Source organism: Micromys minutus, assembly GCF_963924665.1.
Source record: "Micromys minutus genome assembly, chromosome: 1".
NCBI lineage: Eukaryota > Metazoa > Chordata > Mammalia > Rodentia > Muridae > Micromys > Micromys minutus.
In genome coordinates, this window is record NC_137969.1 from 108,588,055 (window position 1) to 108,614,540 (window position 26,486).

Here is a 26,486-nt window from a genome sequence, read left to right on the forward strand (position 1 = left end):
TGCTAGAAAACTGGGGATGTCTCAAATATCTAGGGAATGTTTGCTCTCTCTACTAATGTCAGAACCCAGCTTTTGTTAGAATGACACTCAAGAGAAGTAGGTAGAACACTACATGGGGAAAGCTGTGGGTCCGTGACAGACAGACAGACCGACCGACCAACTGACCTACAGCACCTTATGAAGACAGGGAGGAGGCTTCAGTGGAAGAAAAAGCTGTAAATGTAGTGACTTAGTCAAGGGGACAGTCTAGATAGATTTCACACACTGCAGTAGAAGAAACTACACATTTTCATGAAACTCTCTCCATCCCTCCAGTAGCCTGCCACCAAAAATATCAGCTATGCCCATGCCTGCCTGGGCCACATGGTTATGACCAACATGGAGCCAGGCACAGGACAGGGCCAGCGGTTCAAATGACATGTCTGGGAATGGTTGTCATAGTACCGTGATCATGGGGAACAAAGACAAAGCTGCCAGGCCTCCTTCCTCAGCTCCATACCTACACAGACAGGAACATAAGCTTGGCCAAACAATAACTCCAACATTCAGCCACGTATCATGCCATTCACCTCTTTGTGGCAAATCTTGGTCTCAATTGCTGGTAGAAGGTACCAGCCACATTTTCCTGAAATATTTCTATCATTTCAAAGGCAATATATTCCATTACTGACTCATGGTTAAAATATCGAGTAAAAGCCATGTGTCATGAAGTTCACTGCCAGGAAGACTACACACCACACCACACTCGCAGGCTGCTGCCACACGGGCTGTCTGTTAATAAAGACTATTTTCTCACTCTGCCAGGGTAGTGGCACAGTTACTGGAGATGACAGACAGTAGCAGGCTGTGAGACTGAGATAGGACATCCTGTGATATGCGGTCAACCCCATATGCAGCTGTCAATACAGAAACCAGAGCGCTCAGCCATGGCACACAGACCACAGAGCAGGCCACAGAAGACAATGAGAATATACTGTGCCACACACCTCACGGGGGCACAATTTCTGACAATGCACATGTGGGTAGACTAGCTCTGAAGCACTTGCAAAAGGCACTTGGGCAAAGCTGCCCAGGCCCATGGTACTTTTATGAAATCGACTGTGGGATTTCCATAAAATATAACAGGGGGTGGGGTGGGTTGGGAGATGCTGGCCAAAAAGCAGATTAAGCAGGCACAAGAGAGCACCGTCCAACACTTGTAGCACAGGTAGAAAGCACAGTCCCTGGCTAGGGGAGAACACATCTCTTCCCTGCAGGATCAGGCCCTACTCAGCACTGCCCTTCACAGATGCCTACGGCTGCTGTACCTGCTGTTGGGGTGAGTACTCACCAAATGCAATCAGCACCAGTGTGTAAGTAGTCAATATATGGAAGGTGATTTTGGTCTCGAGACCAGCATGAGGTAGAAAAGACCATGCCAATATTTAGCCAGGGAATAGTCACTCCTACAACATAAAGAAATGTCATTTAACGTAATAGTACTTAGAATGACAGCAATTCAGAGTGCCCTCAGGAGAGGCATATGGGATTATGTCTCTCTCAGACATAACACAGTAAGAAAAAGCTGCCAGCTCTTCCCTACTTGCTACACAGAGAAAGAGATAAGCCAAGGCTGAGTAGCTTGTAGATCTTAGAGCTAAGAGTGAATGTGCAAAGTCCCAGGGGTAGGGAGGCCTGGCTTTAAGTGCCTCTGTCCACAGCGAACAAAGTAGGATCCATGGCTCCTGAAAGGGAGTCAGTCTCTCCGGCTTCCCTTTCAAGGCGCAGAGAATCCCTAGCCAGCAGAACCTCCATTGGCTGGCTTTAAGTCAGAGGCAGCTTTCACTTCTCAGCACACTTATTGTGGCTACAGCAAAACCAGCCTTTAGGAGTCAGAATTCAGACCGAAAGGCTTTTCTAATACTCTAATTTAAACTAGACGCATGTACTCTGTACCCAAGGACCCAGGCCTCACTACTAGTAAACCACCCTGGCTTTGTTCTCAGTATGGAAGCCAGAAGAAGTCTGTTTTTAAGGTCATGCTTACCAGGTACAGCACCAAGGTGACGCAGGATGGATCCTGTGTTATTGGGGAGAACAGTGAGGTTCCATCCATGCCTGCGGAGGCAAAGATGGGGGCTGTCAGAACTGGTGGGAAGAGCACTATCTAGCCCCCAAAACATGGACAATATAGAACGGACAATTACCTTGAAAAGGGTTCTGATTTTCCCACTGGGAACCCACTGCCATGGGTATTAGTGTCCACCTTTCCGCAGTGAACAGCCACATGACAGTCCTTCTCTTCCACTAACCTCCAGTACTCTTGCTGTTGAGAAGAGGAAAAGTCAGTGTCTGTGTGGTACCTGAACCCTGAGAAACAGTTGGAACACTACATCCAGTACAAGGCGTCTATCAGGAAACTCCCATGAGCAAATCCCTCAGAACCTAAGGCAATGGTACAACAGACATCTCTGAGGACACATCCTCAGATCAACAGAGGGCCATATGCAGGGTCTCTGGATACAGTGTGATCAAACACTATAAGGGAAACCGCCCACATATACTGTGAGTAGGGTAACAATGTGGTTGGTTCATGCACCCCAGCCTTTAAAGATAGAAATGCTGGCACTCTGTGGCTAGAGCACAGGAATACTACACGAGACAGAATCAGTCCAGAAGACAGTTCGTACAGGAAATGCCTGAGTCAGAAAGCAGGCCAGAGACTACCAGGCTGAAAAAAGATTCAGAAGTCTTAATTAAAGGGGCACAGAGAACTGAACTTGGAACAATTATACAATAATGTGAACAGACTTGATCTCACAGAAATGTACACTTAAACACCTCGTCACACAAGCGTTTGGACCTGAGTTATGATTTCTAAAACCCGACTGAATGATGGAGTCTGTCTGTGACCCCACAGCATTCTGGGCAATACAGCACGTAGGCATGGGAAAATCCACAGATGCTCAATGGCCACCTAGCCTTGCAGTAGTAAACTTGCAAGTAGACCTTGCCTCAAACAAGGAAGAAGGTAAAACCTAAGACTCTCCTCTTTGATTCACATGTGCCGTGGGCAAGAACAAGCCCCACACAAGCATGCACAAACATTAACAGTAAAAATGTTGAGATGTCATGTTAGGCAAGAAATCCAAATGAACAGCAGTGAGGAAAAGGGTACTTGGAGACGACATGCACTGGCAAACAGCCCCCTGCACACCCCCAGTCAGCACTCTACTGCAAGTCAGCATCCTTTGAGAACTAGAAAATATGGTGTGGGGCCAACAAGCCCACTAAGATCACTTAAATCCTTGGAAGAAAGAATTACTCCAAAGCCTCCGACATCAAAATGTACTACACACACAAAGTGAGAGTGAGAGAAACAGAGAGACAAGGCTACAATCTGAGCCGATTCCACTAGGATGGGGCAGTTAGAGAAGGCACTGCAATCAAGACTGAAGCAATGGCGCTGCTTCCCCACCTCCACCCTCAGAGCAGGTTCTCACTGCACTTCTAATCCATTCTCCTCCCAAACCCGAGCGAGAACCTGAAACTCAGCCAATGAGAATCCAGGATCATCATAGGGCACAGGAGAGGTCTTTCTGGAGGACCAAATGGCCACAAGCCATAAAGGAATGCTGTGCCATTCCTGAACGGACCTTTTTCCCCAGAAAGAACACCGTGTGATTCAGACTGATGAGAGCTGAGCCCTGCGGGCACTAACGTCTAGAGGAGGCCTGAGGCCTCTTCCACAGCAACAGCACAAACGGAAATAGGAATTTCAGCAAACCTTCACTTTTGCTTTTCAATATGCACATTTTGGTTATAGCAGAACCTACTTTTTCTGAGGGGGAAAAATCCTACATAGAAGCCTGTAAAATGAGGTATGGACAATAACGGCCATATGCTAATCCTGGAGATGCCAAGAACACAGGAGGGACAACAAGGCTCTCTTTCTAGCTTAACAGGCTGAGCCCTCTCAAGCTGGCATGTCTGCCATGGTGTCATGAGACATCAAGAAGTAACCGCGATGGCCATGTGGGAATCAGAGCAGTCAATGGAATGTGGGTCCTAGACAGATCTTAACCCGGGTGGCAGTGGGTGAAGCTCCAGGTCACAGAGCTATGCAGACTGCTGTGGAGGCAATGGTGAGAGACTATGATCTGCAACAGAACCATCCGAAGTCCCAAAACCAGAGTCAGTTAATAAGCTGTCTGGGAACCTGTCACATCAGGAGAAACTGCATCTCCACACTCTCCTCCTCCTAGTTCTAACTGTGCTGAGCCAGGGATCTGAACTGGCTTCTCTCCCTTCACAAACCAACCCCCGCTAGATTCAGCAGCTGTAGGGTTCCAAGGACTCTACTGGGCACTGGCCAGGGAATATACACAAACAGGAGCAGCTCTATTGTGTGACTCCTCACACAGAACAGCTGCTGATTGGTCTGCGCACGCAAGAGTGCTGTCTTTCCAACACGGCACTAACTCCAAAAAGAGACCTGGCAGCGGCACAGAAATGGCCACCTGCCAATCCCATTACATGAAGAACAGGAGAGGAGAAAAGCACGCCTTGACTTCAGGGGATTCCAAACATTCTCCTCCAGAACACACAAAGAGAGGGTGGGGAGAATGTTTGAAAGGCAGCTCACTGAGGGTGAAAAGTGCCAGTTAAACCAGTACTAGAAACCCATTACACTCATCAGACCCTTCCAGCCGACTAAAGAACTCCAAGAGAAAATGCCTGGCTGCCCCAGCACAGGCACACAGGACAATCACTGCCCCAGTGTCCTCTCATGCAGCACCAAGCCTAAGGGCCCTCCTAGTGTCACGGGGGTATGGAGTGGACCAACTCACCTCGATCTCTGCTGGTGCGGGCTCCTTGCTGAAGCACATGTTCATGATGTTTCTTGCTGTTCGATAAAAAGTTGTTAGAGAAACAGATCTTCCCTGAAACAAAGAAAACAGCAGAATACAACTTAAGAGCAAGTTTATGGTAGGACATATAATAAATTTGTGTCACAGTTCTCTGCCCAGTGGCTTCTCTATAGTGACAAATGCACACTGTGTGCTCAGTGGGTGGCAATTTCCACCTAAATTTGTTGTCCCAATAACTCTGGTTTGGGGAGTACAACCAAAAAGTGAACAGAAAGATGGAGGTTGGCAAGGCAAGGCTCAGGATGAGGTTGACAAAGTGACTTTCCCACAACCTAAAACCTTTCTCAGCTTCCTCTTCTTATAAAGGTCTAAGTACAAGGAGGGTCTAATGTGACACTAACTATCACAAGCACAGTGAACAGGGCAGACAAACTGTGAGCACCTTGGCCAACCACATCAGCCTTTCCCAACTAAATCTGAAGTACCTTTAGCAAAGCAGGTTTATAAAAACAACAAGGAATACTACCTTGGGTTTAATACACTATCACTGTATCGGTTTTAAGTAACTACCAACAGACATGGAAAAAAGAGCACACTGTTAAAGGAGGTAGTGGATTGGAATTACCCAGGTACCTGGGTCTCATGGGGCAAGTATATGAAGAACCAGTGGTGTGGCACACACCTTTAATCCTGGCAGAGGCAGAAGTAGGCAGATCTCTGTGAGTTCAAGGCCAGTCTGGTCTACTGAGCAAGTTCCAGGACAGCCAGAGGGCTACACAGAGAAACCCTGTCTCAATAAACCATTAAAAAAAAGATGAAGACCAAGCTCTTTCCAGGTCTAATAACAGACAAACCAGTAGAAAAGTGTGAATATTTGTCTACAGAAAGAAAGCCGCAATGCCTGAACCCCAGAAATAAGCTCTAAGGTATAAGCCTTAGAGGTATGCTTGTCAGAACAGTCCTCAAAAGGTATACATTAGGACCAAGGGCAAGCAAAAGTCCTCTATGAGGGCCTATGGTTTATGGTGGCAATTACTGCAGAGGGACGGGCTGGAGCATGAAATGAGATGGCCACAGGAACCTAGCAGTCAACTAGTAAAGCTGATGACTGCCCCAATGCATTCAGCAAAAACCTATTAAAGCAAAAGCATGCCTCCAAGTGACAGAAGGCCAAGCCAAGACCTAGAATGGTTCCTTCTCTCTGGGGATTAAGACAGGGAGCACAGGGAAAGTCTGTCAGAGGCTTCACTTAGGTTAGCTCACATTTAGCTTCTAGAAACTGGCCCTGGAGGACCTTTCACCATCTCCCTTCCCCCTCAAGCATGCCAAAGGAAGAGAGCCTAACTCTGCTCTTCTGCCAGGAGCAAGGTAGCTCAGGGGATTCACGCTGGAACAGCAAATGCATTCCATTTTCCCTTCTCCTCTCAGTGCTGCTGTGAGTGGGGAGATTTGTATTACACATTTACTGGGGCCAGCTCTCTACATTAAGTCCTAACAGCATTGGGCTGAAATTGGAAGTTAGCAGCAGGCCTTTTGGAATACAAAAGGAAAGAGAGAACATCATTCTCAGAGCTTACAACCCCAACCCAGGCAGCTCTGAGAAAAGCAGTGCTTACAAGAGGCAAGGCCAGAACCAGAGAAACAAGGTAAACCTCATCTGCCATGTCCCTGGGAAGATATGCAAACACAAGTACAGGCAATACACATCCTTTAAGGGAAGCCTGAAAGGCCCAAGGAGGCAAACTACTCACTCATATCCTAAGACTATTGTACCCAAACAGAACTCTCCTGGTGCCATCAGCTATCCTAATAACAATGTACACGTCCTCTAAAGAACATGGTAAAATCACCACTGTGACAGTGCCAGAGATGGGCACATGAAAGGCCTATGTGCTTCTTTCTACCACATTGTCAAACACCGGCACCTTAATGAGAAACTGCCCAATCTCTAGAGCTTAAAAACAACAACAAAATCTTTATATCCATTAATGTCACCTCTGTGACATTCAGGCACAGCAGCTCAAAACAGAGACTAAGATAGTGTCCTAGTGTTCACCCCAGCAGGGAAGGGCACAGAACTCCTTTCCCACCCAACCTGCATGCCCTTACCTTATAGATGCACTTGTGGAAATCATTGAGGACACCTTTGTCGTCTTCCTCCTCTTTGACCACTTCTTTTTCCTGAGCGAACAGTCGCCGCCGACCTGTCTTGAGTGGGGCCTGGCCCACCTCCTTGAGCTTGCTACGAAAGCCATTCCTGGGTGTAACACCATGGATGAGCCCATTCTTGGGCTCAAAGCGGGGCAGGGAGTGGAACTTGTGGTGGTCATTCTCTGTATGCCCCTCTAATGGCCCTTTGCGCTTTTCTAGGATCTCCTTCTCCATCAGCACCTCTTTCTCCAGCCGTCGGTGCTCCTCAGGGGACAAGGAGTCATAGGAAAGCAGGTACTGGCAGTAGGCCTCCTGCAGCTTGGCCAGCCGGTCCTGGGCAGTTTTGGGAATGCGCAGCATGTCTGCTAGTTTATTCCATTTTTTGAGGTCAGTCACTTGCTGCATGCCGCCCATCTCATTAATCAGCCGGAAAAAGCAGGCCAGGTCGAGCTCACAGCCTCCTAAGCAGTGATGGGGTAAAGAATATGTAGACAATTGGATTTCCTATGTCCTATATCCTGAAAGCCTACTACAAAACTACTGCTCTAAAGCAGCAATCCTGCAACTACATATCTTTTTGACCATTGATTGGACTCAGGCTAAGTACTAGGAGACAACGCAAAGTGGGGTAGAATCATCTTAGGAAGATGACTAGAAATGGTATAGAGGAATTGATGATAAGGAAGGAAAGAGGTAGCCATGCACAGGAGAAGGTTGCTGAAATGGTAGCAAAGATGCGGGCTCAGCACAAGACTAGGGCACACTCCACACAGGTTCAGGTGACTAGCAATGCTACTTTGATGAGTAGCCATGACACCATCCATACTGTGGAAGGTCTCTCACATGTGGCCAAAGCCAGGTCTCTCCAATAGCCTAGCTAACACTCATACGATTTTTTTTTGGGGGGGGGGGGGGGATCTCATCCAAGATAAAAACCACATTTGTTCCAGGGCACAAAACTTTCTGAGAAAAAGGGTGTTTATCTCAGAAAAGATGAACTTAAATGTTTATCAAAACTCAAATATGGGCTGGGCTGTACAGGTCAGTGGTACAACACTTGCCTAAACGGTGCCAGACAAACAAACCAAAAATAAAACTACAAACAAATCCATCTCATACACATTTAAATACAGATACCAGTCTCTCTATCCATCTGGTTGAAAAATGTTGAAGCCACATGACTGAAAAGAGAAATGAATAACTACCAACAACACAATAAAACCAAAAAAATAAGACACAGACAACAACAACAATACAAGAAATTCTTCAATCTTCAAAAGTAGGACTGAATTGACATCAAAATTAAATGTGGCACCAAATGACACAGTACAGGAGCGGGATGGGCACTGCATGACTCACCACCTGTCCTGTGTCTAGCTGGCCACACATTGAGTCCCTGAACTGTCTTGTCAGTAAGATGGAGACAGCAGCCTAGATCGCACTGTTGCTCTACCGAATACCAGAGCCAAGGTTGGAGGGAAGGCACTCAGGCAAACTGTCCTCAGACCTAGCACATTCAGTCAGAAGTAGCAAAGAAAGGTAACTCTGAAGTCTTCCTCCATGAAATGAAGCTCCAGGCATGGGAACATGGCCCAGAATATTCAAGTTACAAGGACTTAGTGCTTTCAAAATCAAAGTACTGATTATGCATGCAGTCCTAAATGACATGTAAAGCTTACAAAGTTCCTTAGAACTCTTAGAACACAATCAAGCCTCACTCCATGGCTACAGGTGATAGACACCCTGCACCACCAAGACTTCACTTACTAAGTGGAGGCTCCCAGGAGTCAACGTCATAAAAAGGCACATAAAAGTTACCTGGTCTAACCCAGTGGAAGCCCTCAGTCTGACACCTGCATGGGATAGCTCATATTACTTTTATCCTATGGGTAATGGCAAAGGACATGAATATAAATGACAATGAAATGACTCATGGCTTATGGTACTAGTTAGGTCTGGTTATAGGTATAGGTGCCAAACAAAAACCTATGTAACAGGTTACCATGGCAATTTTACTTGCCATCTCAGTGGTTCCCCACCACTAAACACTATTCACTGGAAGGGAGTTAAGAGTGGTACCTACCAAACCACAGAACGAACTCACTTGCCTCTGGGTTACCAGAGGGGCTGGCAGTGGGGCTGAGGGGGTGCAGATTCCTCATCATGTCTATGGGCCTATATCCAAAGCCTGCTCCTCCTGTGCCAACACTGGCAGGATGGCAAAAGAAAGGGGTTCAAAGTGACCCCCATTGGGCATGTTTCACGGCAGCCTTGTGGGAAGAGGAGTTAGAAAGGACATCTCCAAGCATGTCCCTGGGGTGACTGCGGAGTTTTTTCATACTTTCCAACCATAGACATGTCACTGCTTCTAAGAGCTGAAAACTACAGGGATTGGCCTCTCTGTAAAAGCCATTTAACATTCACTAGAAAAGTCTGTCTTGGAAAGCTAGGAACAGTGGAGACGGAGAGGAGTCATGTCTACTCCATACCCAGGCAGAAAAGGCAGCCAGCTCTGCCAGGAATATATCCACAATTATATCCTTGGGGTGAGCTCTCCAGTCTTAGTCAGAGCTCAAGCAGCCCTTGAAAGAAATGGACTTTATGTCCAGAGAAGGTCACTTTTGCTGAAACAAACTGGAGGAAACAAACCAACACAGAGAGATGGAGGTATGCTAAAAACAAAGCAAAACAACCACCAAAAAAGAACAAAGCAAAGGGCATAAGCCTTGTAGTGTGAAAGATAAGCCCACCCAAGCTGACATTAACGAGTATAAAACCTTAAAAGCCCATGACGTGATGGTATTGTGAAGAAGAGTCTGAAAGTAGCCACTAAGTTAAAATAAGGTCATCCAAGCAGGCTTTACCACAGCCTGATCAATGTCCTTATAAGGAGATATCCAAACAGACCTACAGAAGGCTCTCTGAGGACCAAAGGTGCAGGTGGCCTACTATGAGCCACAGAGACACTTTTTAACAGAAACCAATCCTGCCAGCAGGCAGAAATAGAAAACACTTAAGTTATGGTCTTGAAGCCACGGCACTTTGTTTTAGCAGCCTGAACTCTTCAGTCCTTGCCTGGACACTGATCAACCACAGCAAACCTGAGCAATAAAAAACAGTACAGCAGGAGCCACGGGGCTCTAGCACCAAGAGCAAGCCCCATGGTCTAGATGCTTCAGTTCCAAACTTATTACCACAAACATCTAGGACCAGGAAGAGAAAGGGTCCACCAGAGCAGGGGAATGAATTGAGAAGTCCAACGACTGTTAGAGATCATGGCAAAGCTAAAACAGCAGCCACTCAATACCAGACCTTACCTATAAGGGGGAGTTCATCCATGGTGATGCCCTGAGATCTGAGGTGCTTCTTTATACAGGCAAGCCGCTGTACATTGGGGCCCCAGCGTCGGCCTAGCTTATGGATGTGCTGGATCTGCGTGACAAAGCGCATCTCATCGTTGAGCTTGCACTCTGGCCGCCAGTCTGGAGGGGGGATCACGCGACACATCCCGTACTTCTCCACCTGAGCACGTACTGACTCGATGTAGATGAGCGGGTCGTGGAACTCCTTGGCGGAGGGCCTGAGGACAGGGATCTCGTCCATCGCTGCCCACCCAGACTTGCCGCTCCCCTTCTCTGGCTTGCCCTGTGGGTCGTGCAGCTTGTGCGAGGACTCGGGTTGCGAGGTAGAACGATTTTCACAGGGGGTGCCCTCTGTCTTGCCATGTGCTTGTTTGCCCAGCATATTCTTGCCAGCTGCGGCCCGCTTTGGCCGGTTCCTTTCCAAACTTCGCTCGGGCACTTCCTTCTTCATGTGTCCATTCAGCAGAGACTTCTCTCCTGAGGCTGCTGGGGCCTTTTTGCCAGGGGCTTCAGCAATGCCTGCGACCCCCTTCATCTTCTTGGGGGGTGACTGCGGCTTGTCCACCTGCTGTGCCTCCTCCAGTCTCCTTTTGGAATTCCGCAGCCCCTCCCTCAGCTGCCGCACCCCCACCTCCTTAGTGCATGACTTTGGGTTCAGCCTACTGCTGGCCTTGAGGCCACTGGCAGCAGGCCCGGTGGACTTGGACGCCCCCCCAAGGGATAGCACCTGTTTGCGGGTTTTTGCATTGCTACTTTCAGTTTTCCCTGAGATTGTGTGGTTGACAGCTGAACTGGATTTGTGGTGGTTGGGTTTGGTTTCCTTGACCAGTTCTCTCTTGGCTTTGGTGTAAGTGACAGTCCCCTTGGTCACTGTGGCAGTGTACTTCACAGTTTTGGATGGTGAAGGTCTGACTTCTCGGATCTTTTTGGCACTGTTTGTACCTGCACCCAGAGATGACATTCGAGTGACTCCATTTACCTTAGACACCTATGGAGGCAGCAGAAGAAGAAGGGGAGAGAAAAGCATTAGTGCCCAGGCAAAAAGAATGAGAAAGGACCACTACAGCTGCCAGTGACAGACATGGTTCACAGAGGTGTGAGGACATTAGCTAAGCAAGGCAGAAAGCCCATCAAGAATTAATCTGATAGTAGAATCTTTATACCACACACAACACTGCACCAGACTGTGGAGGCCTGCTCAGTGCTCTGCCTATGTGTCTGCGTACAACATCTCTTTGCTCAGCTCTTTCAGGAACCTTGGAGCTCCATGATCAAGTCTCTACTGGCCCATCAGAATCTACAACAGCAAGATGTTGTTCATTAGAGAAAAGTGTGCAATAAGGTTTTTCTTTTTGAAACACATAAACACATTTCCCTGTTCATTTGTTATTCTTTGTGTGCTCTACTGTGGCTGCCTGACCCACAAAACATGAAACCCAACAATGCTATTAAAACAGCAAACTAAACACAAAACCCCCAACAATAACAACAAAAACAATAAAACAAACAAACACCCCACATACTATGGGAGGAAAAGAGCTCTAGCTTTGGCTCTGATCCAGTTCAAGTCCACAGGCCTGCCTACAAACTACAGCAGCCATTTCAGTCTGACACCATCCTTGAGACTCCCTGACAGCAGGATGGACCCTTGAACTTGTGAAGTCACACAATATGCCTAACCCCCTTCTGCACAAATGGTTCCTCTATTTCCTTACTCCTTGCAAGCCCTCATCTGGGTTTCTGTTAACCGGGTAAACAGAAGCAGCTGTCCTGTACTGGCCATCCATTTGCCAGCCTGGAAAACCAAGAAAAGATTCTGTGAAACAAAAGGTTGGCTCATACACAAGAATGGAACAGTGTGGTTCTGGCACCCCAATCCCCCAGGGGTTCACTGATTGCCAAATAAGAACAATTGGGTACTAGACTTATCCAGTCCAGGGTGGGTAATTTTATACATAAATTTATACAGCATAGCTGTGAGTTTGGTGTTAAATTTAGTCTCATGAGTGTCTTCCATAACATGAATTTGAAAATCAAAAAACGGCGGTTTAGTGCATATAAAGTTCACACCATTACAAAAACCAGAGACTACTTCCCAGAAGATTGCTGAGTCAGGGAGCCTGGCTTGCTGGTGAGGAACAGTTGCTGAGGCTGCTAATGATAGCTACAAGTTGCCATCATGAGGCTGAATCAAGATCAGCCTGCCCTTGCCAAAATAGAGACCTAGGTGATAAACAAGTATGGTTAGCTTTTGGTAGGATGAAGGAAATAGTAGTTCAAATTGGCAGGCATCCAAACCAGCAATGGAAATGAAAGGTTCATGGCTTGTCCAAATAGATCACTGCCCCACATCTCAAGTCTGTAACGGCCCCTCCAGATGTAATGAGGCTGGTGATCTTAGAATTTCTATCAGGTCCTTTGAGATGCTTTGTTGCTGTCTATGAACCACATCTTGAAAAGTTGCTGAACAAGGTCTCGGAGAAGTTTCACACACCTCTCCACACACACACCAACACATGGGGTAAGAAGACCATCAGATCTGTTTTCTATGAATGCCCCAAAATTGTCTATAATCCAGTAAAAAACATAAATCCTTGGTATGACACAGATTAAGAGTCAACACCCACACTTGGTCTCGGAACTCCTCCAGCTCTTAGAGACAATGCACACTCTCCAGGGAGGCACCAGAACTAAATTGTGGGATTTGGTCTCACTGCATAACCAAGGCTAGCTTAGGACTCACCATATAGACCAGGCTAGCCCTAAGTTCTGAGACCCACCTGCCTCTGCCTCATGAGTGCTGAGATTAGTGCTGTGTGGTGCACTGCGCAGTACATTCTGCACAACAGCCCACTAGCCTCCCTAGCAGTAAGTATGACTGATATAAACAGAGGGGATTTGCAATTAAGTGGGTAACTGACTTCAAGGTTAGCAGAGAAGGAAGCAATGTGATAATGAGTTAGATGTAAATTCAGATTTTATCAGTTCAGTACAGCTGACAAGCTAAACTAGCAAGCAAGCCACCTTACAAGCTTGCTAAACATTTCACATAAAATCTGACAACTCGCAATGGTCCCCTACTACTAATAAAATGTGGAGCCAACCAACTGCACACAATGACACAGCCTTCCCAGCATATACTCATTTCTTAGAAGCCAACATTTAATCGGTGCCAACAAAATTCATGGGAATGAAGACCTTATATAAGCACTGATGTTCTATCAGCCTCAGATCACTATAGCACTTGACTTTCAGAGTAGACTACCTCAGCCATCTAAATAGCACACAGCAAGAGAGACCCTGAGTCATAGCTGTACCTCCTAAGGCACTGTATATGTAAAAGAATGAGCCTTAAATTACTGGATGAAACACACAGGAGTACTGTAGAGGGACCTACCTCTGTTATACAACATTAAAAACAAAATCTTCAGCATACAGCTTTCTATGTCTTTGCTCTGGTGAGGATTCTAGGAACACAGATTCTTTTAAAAAGAAAGGAAAGAACGAAATGAAACCCAAAGACTCCAAGTATTCTTCCTTGACTATTTTATTTTTTTTAAACGACAGAAATCCCATTTTTTTAGTGCTTAATTAAACTTTCATGAACAGAGAACAGAAAATGGATGCTTGATCCAAGATTATTAGAGTCCTCAGTTCACCCACTAGAGGGAGGGAGTGAGCTTGACAAGGAGCACAGTTGTGAGTGGGTGTGGCTGAAAAGAAGGAAACTCTACAACTATGTCAGACAGGAAGCAGGGTCAAAGAGATGGAGAGCCTGGATTCTTATAAAGGCCACAATGTACTCACAACACAGGAACATGGCAACTGCAAGCTATAAATGGTGCATACAGCCTCAGAAGTAGGGGAAAACTCTGAATAAGGTTACCCTGCAGACAGAGTACATGCTGTGGTGGTGGAAAGAAATGAGCCGCACACACTCAGAGGGAGCAGCATTGCTGAGGTGTGGCTATGCTGAAGGAAGTGTCCAACATAGATTGTGCTTTCAGAAGCTCAAGGTAGGCCCGCTCAGAGAGGCTGGCTCCCTCAGCCTGCCAAGCTAGATGAAAAACTTTCAACTACCAATCCAGCATCATGTCTGCCTACATGTCATAATGCAGTGAAGATGATGGACTAAACCTCTAAACTGTAAGCCTGATTAAATGGTTTTTTAGTAAGAACTGCGGTGGTCGTGGTGTCTAGTAATAGCAACAGAAACCCTACCTAAGATTTTGTTTTGTAAAGCTTTTTTCCAACTGTGTTTTCCAAAATTTACATTCTGAGTCCTCTGGCTTGTTATTGTTCGGCTATACACGTGCGCAGCAGCGTCCCATGATCCTGCATGTCAGCCAGCTTTCCAAGAGCATCTCATCTGGAGACTTCTAGTGTTGCAACCTTATAGAGTAACACATATTTGGTATGACCCAATGGTTCATATCCCTGACTACTGATCACATACAACTATGAAATTCATTGACTCTCCTGGCAAACTAGTATTTCAAAATGCTTTCTGGGGAGTCAGGTAATGCTAGCAATCAGGAGGCTGAGGCAAAAGAATTTATCATATGTTCCAGGCTAGTGAGACCTTATCTCAAAACAAAAGAAAATTATCTCTCTCCTGATAACCCCAAACATTAGAATCCCACATTAGCTGGCATGTGTTACTGTGTTTACATGAATGCCTTATTGCAGAACAGCAACAGATATCAAACATCTACCACATACGGTCAGTTCCAGAGGCTTGTGATGAGATTAGATGGAGTGCTGACCACAAACCCTGCATACGGGAGAGAAACACTTTCAGGGCCTTGAGCAACAACCACCATCATCTACCAACATTCCTTTTCCTTTGAGGAGGGTGTTTACCCCAGAGCAGGACAGAGCTTTGTACTGCTCAGTAGCATCCCTTTTAAATCACATCTCACACACACACATTTCCTACAATCAAATGTAAAGGTAAAGGTCAGTGTGTCCTTCAGACACTTGAATCCAATCATTTATATGGAGAAATTATGAAAAGATCTACAATTTGCATTACTGATCTTATTTTCAGAGTACTGTCTGATGGTCACCCATTGATTCTTTCATTTCTCACAAGGTCCCAATGGAAGAAGTTGGCATGACAACCTCAAAGTCGACAACAGAGCAATCAAAGTGAAGATCGCGTCTCAGTGGAGATCAGAGCATAGCAAAATTCAAACTTGAAGTTATCACCTCTGTTTGACTCATAAAAAAAGACTTGTTTGGTATCTGCAGGATCCAAACCAAGAACAGAAGCCAAGACTGGCAGCACACAGGTGCTAAGAGGGTAATCCAGGGCTTGTGTGGTGGTTTGACTAAAAATGGCTTTACAGGTTCATCTATTTGAATATCAAATTTAAGAGGTGTGACTTTGAATATGAAAAGCCAATGCCGGGCCTATTATTCTCTCTGCCCACTGTCTGTGGAACAGGCTAAAAGCTCTCAGTTACTTCCTCAGCACCATATAGCTGTATGCCACCAAGATCCCTGTAATGAAATTGAGTGATTAATCCTCTGAAGCTATAAGCCCCCAAATTAGATGCTTTTACTTTAAGAGTTGTCTTGGTCATAAAATTTTCTGTAACAGCAATATAGGTCATTGCATCCCTTCAATATTCGAAACAACGGGTAGATTAGTAGTATGTACCCACCACTAAACAGGGGGCAAAGAGAAAAGGTACATGGTATACACCTCCAAGCTACATCTCATACGCTGACACTCATTACTGATGAGGTATGAAGTGCTGAAGAGCCATGACTAATGGAAAGGAGCAGCAATGTTCCTAGGTAAAGTTAAAATAAACCATGCATCCTTGATTATGATCCACTCTTGTGAATCTCTGGGATAAAAAGTAAATAATCTGGAGACACAAAACTATTTTCTAGTCTTAAGGTGACCTGAGTTAGGAGCTCAGCTAAGGTTAAGAGCACTGACCCTTTTCAAGAGGCCCCAGGTTCAATTCCCAGGGTCCACATGGTAATTCACAGCTGTCTAACTCCACTTCCAGGGTATCCCTTAACACAGGTATACATGCAGGCAAAACACAAACTCACATAAAATAAATAAATGAATAAAATTATAAAAAGAAGACCTGTGTTTTGTATTAGTGTAGAATTTTACAAATAGACTAGGACATAGTATATGCCTGAGTCACTAGAAAACTAGAAAACTGGTCAACCTCCATCTCATCTCATGTCCAAAACTAAGCAGTATACAGTATTCATGGCTGCCTTTTCGATTCTCAGTGAGAGAGAATGTGCCTAATCCGGCAGAGAATAGATGTGCTATGTATGATGAGGTGATGCCTGGGGAACTCTTTCAGAGAAGGGAGGGAGGAGCAGCATTTGGGATGTGAAAACTTCGTAAGCTCAAACCATCCAGGAAAGAAAAGAAAGGCAGACCAGGATCCTCCCAGGGCAAAGGGGGTACCACAGTGTAGAGACATGACCTCCCCCATCATGCCCTACTTATGCAGCTTGCTCAGGATGTGTTTACCTTGATAAACTGGGCATTCTGTGAGAAACTAGAAAGACCCTCACGAGGGTTACCTGTTTCCGTAAGTCCTGAGCCGAACGATGCGGAGGGGGAGGTTGGTGGTTGGCAGCAATCCCCTTGGCCGAGGAACCCGCAGATGGGTTGGCTGTAGGCTGAGCCACTGAAGCCTGCTCCCTTCGGCTGTCTGCTCTGTGGTCACTGTGCTTCTCCTTCCCGGGAGTGGCCTCTTTGCTTTTGTATTTTTGAGCAGGTTCTTTCTCCCGTGTTGATCTATTGGAGCCATTGAAAACTAGAAAAGGAAGGAAGAGAAGGCGAAAATGATGTTCTTCCCTTGAGTAGACAAACACACCATGTAACTACTCAACCATTCTCCAGGGAAATAACTAGCATTCAAATGTTCAAGAACCTGAAATGAGATGAAACTGATTGAAAACACTTAATATATTCTAAGAACTGTAGGCAATGAGTCATAGTAGCTCATACCTAAAACCCTAACACTCAGGAGGCAAAACAACCCTAAAGTCAAGACCAGTTTGGGTTACACAGAGTTCTAGGCCATTTTGAGACTGTCTTAAAAAGTTAAAAACTAGGCAATTTCCTTCAAAGATTACCAACAGTCCAGTAAAAGCCTGAAATTGAACCTGAAAAGGTAACTTTGCATTTTCTCAGCTTACAGGGGGACTAGAGGTCATGGAAACAGAAGGTATGCCATCCAGAAGAAAATGAACTAGTGATCTGCAGAGCTCAGCATCAATATCTTAGTGCTGGGAGGCTGCCAGGCTGCTGGGCTCACTCACTCCTAGCATCACCAGACAAGACTGGATAGTTTATCACTAGCCCAGAAAAAGACCCACGCACAGTATTTAAAATGCATTTGATATCGAATACAACTTGCTTTGTAGTATCATATAATCAATCAAGGTTAATGTCCGGGACCATCTGAATGTAGTCACATTGTAAGAGCAAGGCCACCTGAACATCACAAGAAGACCTTAAAGAAATCTAAAAGCACACACTGGAAGACTGCAGAGATACTTTGCAACTGCCCAGTTAGGCATGCAGTTGCTCTTAAGAAACTGGAGCTGTAAGCCACGCCTTTCTATCCACTATTATATTCAGAACAAGCTACCATTTTCCTGAAAATTTCCTAATTTAAGTTAGTAGTCATTTATGTCTCATAAATATTTAACCTAACATCCTTTCAACTGTCAGGTGAAATCTTTAGAATCATTAATCTGCTTCCTGCAACCCAAAAGCTAAGTGTCATCAGCTAGCCCCTGAAATCTTGAGGTTTTCTTGTTCTATTGTAACCTGCTGATCTAAACTCTTTATCAATCTGAAGTTAGGACTATCTTTTTTTTTTTTTTTTTTTTTTTTTTTTTAAATGGCAGGGTCTCACTGTATAGCTCTAGGTGGCTTGAAATTCACAAAGGCATGCCTACCCCTTCCTCCAGAATGCTGAAATTAAAAGGTGCAAGCGCCCCCATCCCCATGGCTGTCTTTTGTTCTGTAACTATAAAGGTCATTGTAGCCCAATTACCAGCAGACGGTCATATGTACAAGAAGATGAAACAGAAGTAAAACTTAACTTTCTTTTCAAACCCTTCACACAGCCAAAACCTCTCTACAGCACCCAACCCCCTCTCCCACATCTCCTATCTTCATACAGGTGAAGAGTGGCTAGCCATCAATGTTCTCACCTTCACAGGAAGGAGTTCATCTTCTAAACTGCACAAATTTCTGCCATTGTCCCTGGAATTGGATATATATGCAGACTAGGTTGCTTAAAAGCATCTCACCATGCATCACCATGTACAGCATCATCATACTAAGCCTGTATTTTTCTTGTACTATCTTTGCTTTTAAAATGTCAAGTCTGTTTGCCTTCTTGTTTGTAGGAGAGGTAGCTCTCCTACCCCCAAATGCTTGAGATTTCTTCATCCCAACATATTTTCTTTCTCCCTCCTCACATTATGTTTATAGTTCTTGTTTGGACAAGAGATGGAAGTACCTGATTTAAGTATAAAAGCAGACTTGGCCTCCAGGTTCTCCCAGTATCCCTAAGTCCTTGCCTAGCATATCCTACTCCCAACCACTTTTCTCTATACAATCCAGACACTTTGGTCTTCTCAATTTTCTCCCTATCCCCACTCTCTCTTTCCCCTTTCCATGGAGACTTCCCTGGGGTCAGTGAACTTACCTACCTGATATCACCTTCCCAATAAACCTGCATTTAATATAAAATAATTTGTCTTATTTCACTGGCAGAGAAATAACTTGCCAGTTATGATACATTATGACACATAGATTTCTGATTTTGTGAGAACATTCGTTTTGGATTTGCTTTCTATGGGTACAGAGTTCAGCACTATGACTAAGTCATGTTCTGACAAGCAGCTCTCTATAGCACACAATGTTTTCAAAACTAAAGAAGCCTAACTTTGGGTTCAAGCCTTTTCTCCTAATTTAATACTTTTACATAGCACAAGACAGAAATCCAATTTCTCACATCTGGATTAACTGTGAGCAGCAATCTCAAAGGTCTTTCCAGGACCAGGAATTAATTATATATTCAAAACAGATTTTAGACGCAGAAACAAAGGTGTCTTATTGTTCCTCTATTAGACAAGATGCTACTAGATGAATGGAGAATGGAGCAGCTATAATGGCTTGAGGTATAAATAAGCAGCCACTGTCAGAATGCAGATGTAGCCACTCCCGCATCTGCAGATTGTGCCTGCAAGAGACAAATGAAAATATCATCTGGTCATGATGGTCACTAATTTCCTAAAGCAAAGAACATGGCTTCTTTCTTTATTCACAGCAGGTGTCTTCAACTCCTAACATCCTGAACTTTGCTGTCTTATTTACTTCCACTAAGACAAACCATTCACAGTGTATACTTTTTTTAAGCAATAGTTTTATAACTACTACTCTCAGTGTTTAAAAGCTATTCTGGGGGTTTATCCTTTTCATAGTAGTAATACTAGTATTTAAAGTCCAATTCCTGGCTGTGATATTTATTACTGAGCATGTGATCTGATCCTTGGATTTCTCATTTATAGACTGAGGATAACATGTTCTGTAGACAGGTCCTCAGGAAACTAATCACCATATTGAAGGGGCAATTAGCCTGAGCAAGAACCACCATTGAAGTTCACTAAATGTGCCACATTTACCATTTGCCTGCCTCTTGTTCCCCCTTAACCCAGTCTTCCACAGGATCTGAATAAACCTCAACACAGCCACAATTTGCACACACCCCCACCCCCAAAGAAAAGATACCTTTATTCTTACTACAGTGACAATTAAAAGAGCAAAAAGGAGTTTGGGAACTAGGTTAGTTGTCTGTGGCCTAAGGCCTACACTAGGAATATCACACTGCTCTGTGAATGGATCATGGTCAAGCCAGTCTAATATATGGACAGGCAGCAGTGTCCTCCTGGCCACTGCCTGAACTGAAGGGGAGAGGCACAATCCTATGCCTTTGAGGTCTTGCAATTACTAATCCCAAAGGCTGGAGAGCAAAATCCTGGAACCAGAGCTGAAGCTGTGTAGGGTGGGGGCAGGTCAGTGCCATTAACACACTTATTCTTGCTAACAAGTATTCTAATAAGATGGCCTAGGAAAGAGGAATGAAACTCTGCTTTGCAAACAAAAGACCCTTTTCAAATGAATCTTGCTGTAACCCTCCTGCTATTTTATAGCAGCAATATACCAACACCAAACATAACCAAGAAGTCATATGATGGCTAAATGGAAGAAAGGAATGAGTGGGAAAAGACGACAAAGCCAAGGACAGGGTATATTTTGTACTCGACAGCTCATTAATTTTAAGTGTCGTGGGAACCTGCCAGTTTTATTCCTCCAAGTAATTATCTTTTGTCTTAATTTGTAAGATATTCTAGGAAGGGAAAGAAGGGAAGGGGAGGTTAAAAAAAGAAAACTGCACTTTGTGTGAGCATGAGAGAGAAAGGCTTCAATGTACAGAAGTTCTCTACACACTGTCCCCAATTAAAAGAAATGATTGGACTAGTTTCTTTAAGCACGCATCCTAGCAAGCCGTATTAGGAAACTGTATTATCCTGGGGTACAAATGGCTTCATATTAATGACCAGAGACTGATATGTTGATTTGTATACACTTACTCTGAAGGTTAAATGCTCTATAGACAAATGTTTTCACACCATAACAAAGTCTTTTAAGTCCTCAGACTGATATTTTGATTGAAGGTCACTTCATTTTGAAAGGGAAAGATTTCCATCAAATGAGGAGTGGGAAAAAAAGACATAGACAAAGGAAGTTTCTTTAGCTATGTCTTTTCCTGCAAGGATGTTTGAGGTGGAAAGCTACATGGGGAAATTCACATTTGCAGTTCCCAGCAGTCCAACGGGAATGGTTCTGTCCATGAGCTATGTTCTCATAGCAAGCTATGTCTCTCAGCAAGCTGAAGACACCCTATGAAAAGAGTGCCTACCTAGAGCCTTCACATACAAGATTTACATTTCCAGTTACCTGACTCAGGAACACATCTATGCCCAATTCCCACAAGGAGAAACCAGCTGCCTCTCTCATCTGCTGAAGCGCATAGAGTCTTATGTTCTACGCAAATATATAACAAGGATGATCTTTTTGAAGGTTCTTGCTACCCTGGCAAAGATGCACACTTGACAAAAAAAATTAATTTCTTTTAAAGAGTGCTGACAAAGCCAAGAATCTGGCCTCTCATCCTATTTCAGTAATTACTCCTAATAAACAGGACAAATGCCAGGAGGCAGGTAGTTATTAGATATGTAGTAAAAAGCAGTCTGATATTTGCTACTCCACATTTAAGACTGTCTCACATGCAAGCTTGATGTGGATGATCAAGAAACCTAGAAAAAAGAAACTGAGCCTGCTTGCAGAAAAACAGCAGGTAAGCTGGAAAGAATAAAACAAGAAGACCTTTAAGATTAAACAAATAAAAGTCAAATTAACAAGAACAATATCCTTGAATAACACCATTCCTCTAAAATAAGGGGGTGAAGAATAAAAGTCGCGGTAGGGAAACAAATAAGTTAAAGAAATCCACAATTGTTTCTAATACAAAGTCAGGCATGTAAATGTAAGCTTCTCCCGGTTATTGCAAGGTATTCTGACTTGAGCTAGACACTGGTTCCAGCAACTGGCTGGCTAGTTTCTTCACAAATGCAGCGCTCCACTGGAACCAATTCAACTTTGAGTTTCTATTGTCAGAAAACAATGGGATGTCTGCCAGCTAGTGCTAAAACTTCAGGAGGATTTTACTGCAGCATATGGGTACACTAACTTGGTTTGTACAGTAACTTAGTTGAGAATCCAGGCTAAAAGCAGGCAGATAGTCCCTTGGCTTATCATTATTGGAGCCATCACAAGCCAAACAGAAACACCTTGATAAAGTTATAATGATTACTGTATCTGCAAACCAGACTGTGATACCCCCTCACTTAAGATAGTTACTGTAAGAGGAGAACAGTGTGTGTGATTTAGTTTGTATAACCCTCCCTCTCACAACATGCAAGGTCTTCTACAGCTCTAACTGGCCTGGAACTGACAATACTACCTCATCCTCACAAGTGCTTGTGTGCTCAAGTGCCTACATACACAAATTAATGTATGGAAAACTTTAAATTCTCTAACATCACCATTTGCTTTCCACTGTCCAAAGATCTAAAAATGGAAATAAATTATGGGTAATGATATAAAACTACAGACTTGGCTATATTTTTTACCAATGTTACAAGTAACTCAGGATATTAAATTTTAATGGTTCTTAATAACTTTGTATAGTCAGGACAACAGAAACAGCATAAATCAAATTGAATAGCTTGTCCCTGAAAAATAGTTTCATGGTCCTCTTGACCTCAAATAAAACACTAATAACATGATGAGCTCCAGCCTAGACAGCCATGTCAAAGTATTTATCTTCATCAAAAAACCTAAAGGACCATGGGAAGAAACCGATGTAAAGATTCCTTCACTCAAGAAAACAGGGCAGACATGCATTCTTCACAATGGGGTGGAGCATCACCTTGTAAAGAATAAATTAATAGTGATTCTATAGTTTGGGATTTTATAAAACTCTGCATTTAAACGACAGTATATTCTGGAAGGGCAGAAACAACTGAGGTAATAAGAATTCTGGTTCACCTTTGAACTTGAAAAAACATAACACACCAGGAGAAGGACATTTTCAGAATAAAAATACAAACCTAAAAAAATGGCAGAAGAGTAAATAAAATCACACTGAGAAGGCAGTGGTAGAATGCTTGCCTAGAACAAGGCACTGAGTTCATTCAATCCACATCTGGATAAAACAAGCTAGATACCTAAGCACTTCTCAGGCAGATGTGGTGGCATGTGCCTATGATCCCAAGCTACTGGCAGATAAAGGCAGGAGAGTCAGAAGGTCAAGGAAGCCTAGGAATAAGGTCCCCTCAGAGCCCTGGGCTACATGCTCAGGCATGCCATGTACCTCTCAAACCCACACTGATACTTGTTTAGGCTGTTAGACCAGGACGGTCACCAAGGCTGAGGAATGGTGTTAGTGACAGCAACAATAAATAGCAAACAGATGCCCTGTTCCAGGCTCCAGGACCATCCATGACACAAGGCTAACTTCTGGACTCAGTGTACATTAAAGTACTTTGGTTTCACCCAGAAACTTGCCTGGGTTTGGGCTAGGTACAGTTAGTTTGTCTTCATGGTGGATCCCACTAAGAACAATTTAACAGCCACTGTCTGGTAAATGGGAGGGAAACCAGTAGTTACTGGGTCTGACAAGTGTTAGATGGCATGTAATGTAGCCTCCCAATTCTATCTTTAAGGGAATATGCAAAAACAGAAGTGCATCAAAGACAGGAAAAACTGACTTTAACACCGTGAATCCATCACTCAATTTTTATCCAAATTGACAAGTGACTTTCAAAAAATACTCTTTATGCGTTTGGGAGCAGCAAGACTTGAATACAATAATCATATTAAAAACATACTGAAAGCAGGTATACAGTAAGCAATGTGGTTCTTCTGTCAGTATTTTGTTTAGGGTCTTAGGAGAAACCCTAAGGCATAAGAGCCACATTCCACTTGATTAAAAACATATCACTAGACTCAGATGGTTCATGGAAGTCATTCACAGAGCATGTTCAGAAGCTTTTCTCCACCCCAAGAGAAGCCCCATAACCTGAACCTTCTTTGTATTTCTTCTTTGAATCAGGTGTTAACATGTTTTGGAACAGAAAAATTGTGGCTTCAACAGATCAATGCCCAGCAGTGTCATGTGGGTACAAGAAAGCACCAGAGCAAGAAGAGACTTTCCCTGTACCCCCTTAGGAGCAGTCAAAACAACAACCAACCCCGACCCCCATACTAAATCTGAGTGTGTGCGTCTTCAAGATGCTGAATGGACCAGTGGACACTTACTCTAGAACGATAAGAAGAACCTGGGTCCAGAGGGTTAAGCTGGCAGCAACTCCAGAAGACCTTCTACCATTTTAACACTTCACAAAGGTTGAGGAGCAGTAGATAATGTCAGGACTCAGCAGTCCCAGCAGATTCTCAGATAATTCTCAGTACATGCCAAAGCACTGAGGCACATAAACTTTTTAGAATTCTCTTAGCCAATCTAGGAATCCAGATTTTTGCCCCCAATTCCATGACAGTTAATATAAATAAACAAAAACAAAATAACAGAATGGATAGCACCTTTGACATGCTAGAAAGATGCGGAAGTTGTCTCATGGCCACCTGCCACTGGCACAGCATACTATCAGGGAGGACCCTGGCCCTGCTTCCCATAATCCCTCTCTCCAGACAGTGGGAAAATGACAATACAGAATATAGAAAACTGGTCCAAATTACTGCCTTCTGGCCATCATACATGCCCTCAGTATGAATCTGAAAGCAATTAAATCATTCTACCCGAGATATACCCGTCTTCGGGGAAAGATGTACACAAAACAGAACAACAATCTCTCCTATGCCTTCCAAGTTCCTTTATAGAAAGAAGAAAAAAGACATTTAATGTAACCTATGAACACCCACGAAGTTATTCTATAGAAGGTCACAAAGTGCTTGCTAAGCCAACAATACTGAGGAAAAGCTAAATTCATTACAAACTCAATTCCTTATCTACTCCAGTTACTGCTAGGTATTAAAACAAGGAAAAGAACAAAACAATTAGGAACACTTTCCAAATTCTAAAACAGTCTAAATATTAACGTATATGATAAATTTATACTTAGCAATTTGATTGTTCTGATATGTTTCTACTGTGGGCATCATTTGAGGTTCTATGAATAAAATATTTGAGTAACAGATGAGCTACAGAAATGAAAACCCTGGAGTCACTAATTGTTATGATAACATTTGAGTTGCAACCCAAGAATCAGGTGATATGCTGTACCAGTCATTCCAAATTGTGCATTTTAACCACTAAATCCCTTTCAACTAGGATGTACTGTTACTTATGAAGTACTTGTATGCTGTGTATAGTGGGGTACCTGTATAATGTTTTCATAATAAAGCCTCTGTCATGCACAGTTGGCTCCTGCAGGATGTTAAGGCCAGAATGCCTTTATCTGCATCCCGCCGAATTTCTCCATTCAGATTTCACAAATGTTTTTGGGTTTTCTAAAATGTTTCAACACTATAGCATATAAAGAGAGATCTGACAAGAAAAGCAATAGAACTGTGTGAAAGGGAGTATGCTTGCCCCAATTGGTCTCAAGAGTCAACCATCTGGTACACAGTGATAACAATCACATGCAGCATGTTCCTGGTAGGAAAAAAAATCTAAGATTCACATTGAAAGTGAAGATAGACCCAAGGAAATCTGTACCATCTACCTGCATGTTTCCCATTCATCCACAATAAGGAACTGTGGCGCCTCTGTATTTCTGCTGTCTATAACCAATGAGGCTGACTTAACAGGTAATAAACCCTTAGACACTCCCAATAACCAACCCCTTCCTAATTCTTGCACTATCACAGCCCATCAGGTCCTTTCAAGGAAGCACACCATTGCATGTTTGTAACTACAGGTTCTTATCCCTGCATTCTCGGGTAGAATCTCACGCTATCCCACATCCTCCTCTCCCCTCACAACTCATCCACGCACTGGACGTTGAATGGCAACTGAAAGGCAGCTCTCTCGATCATTAAGTTTCCATGATGGGACCTAGACAGTGGGTAAATGAGTAAAAGCACTTGCTATCCCATGACACACATCTGACATGCCCAGTTCACTCAACAGAACACACAGAGAGGGAGGAAGCATTAATTCCACAGTTTTCCTCTGACCTACATTCATGTGTGATGTAATAATAAATAAAACATTTTGAAAGCTTCCTGAACACAAGTTAGCACATTTTCATGCCATCAACCTTTAAATTTTGGTGCCATTTTGTATTTGATGCATATCCCTAACTAAACTGCTGTCTATTTATGTATATGTATCTCTTTGTACTACATAATACACATTTTACACACACACACACACACACACACACACACACACACACACACACACACACAGAGGGTGGGGAGAGAGAGGGAAGGAGAGGGAGGAACACCAATTTAGTATTAAACAGA

At 43.8% G+C, this 26,486-nt stretch overlaps 1 protein-coding gene across 1 annotated transcript in view; it reads right to left on the minus strand.

Moving 5' to 3' along the window:
* Positions 1-26,486, minus strand: part of JARID2 (jumonji and AT-rich interaction domain containing 2) — a 146,509-nt gene that overhangs the window by 8,713 nt on the left and 111,310 nt on the right. The window contains exons 6-12 of the mRNA XM_080917060.1: positions 16,931-17,166; positions 10,319-11,351; positions 6,960-7,462; positions 4,830-4,922; positions 2,187-2,305; positions 2,027-2,097; positions 1,331-1,445 (exon numbers count right to left, since the gene is read on the minus strand). Coding sequence (XP_080773186.1) covers positions 1,331-1,445; positions 2,027-2,097; positions 2,187-2,305; positions 4,830-4,922; positions 6,960-7,462; positions 10,319-11,351; positions 16,931-17,166 — 2,170 coding nt within the window. The remainder of the gene's footprint in view (positions 1-1,330; positions 1,446-2,026; positions 2,098-2,186; positions 2,306-4,829; positions 4,923-6,959; positions 7,463-10,318; positions 11,352-16,930; positions 17,167-26,486) is intronic.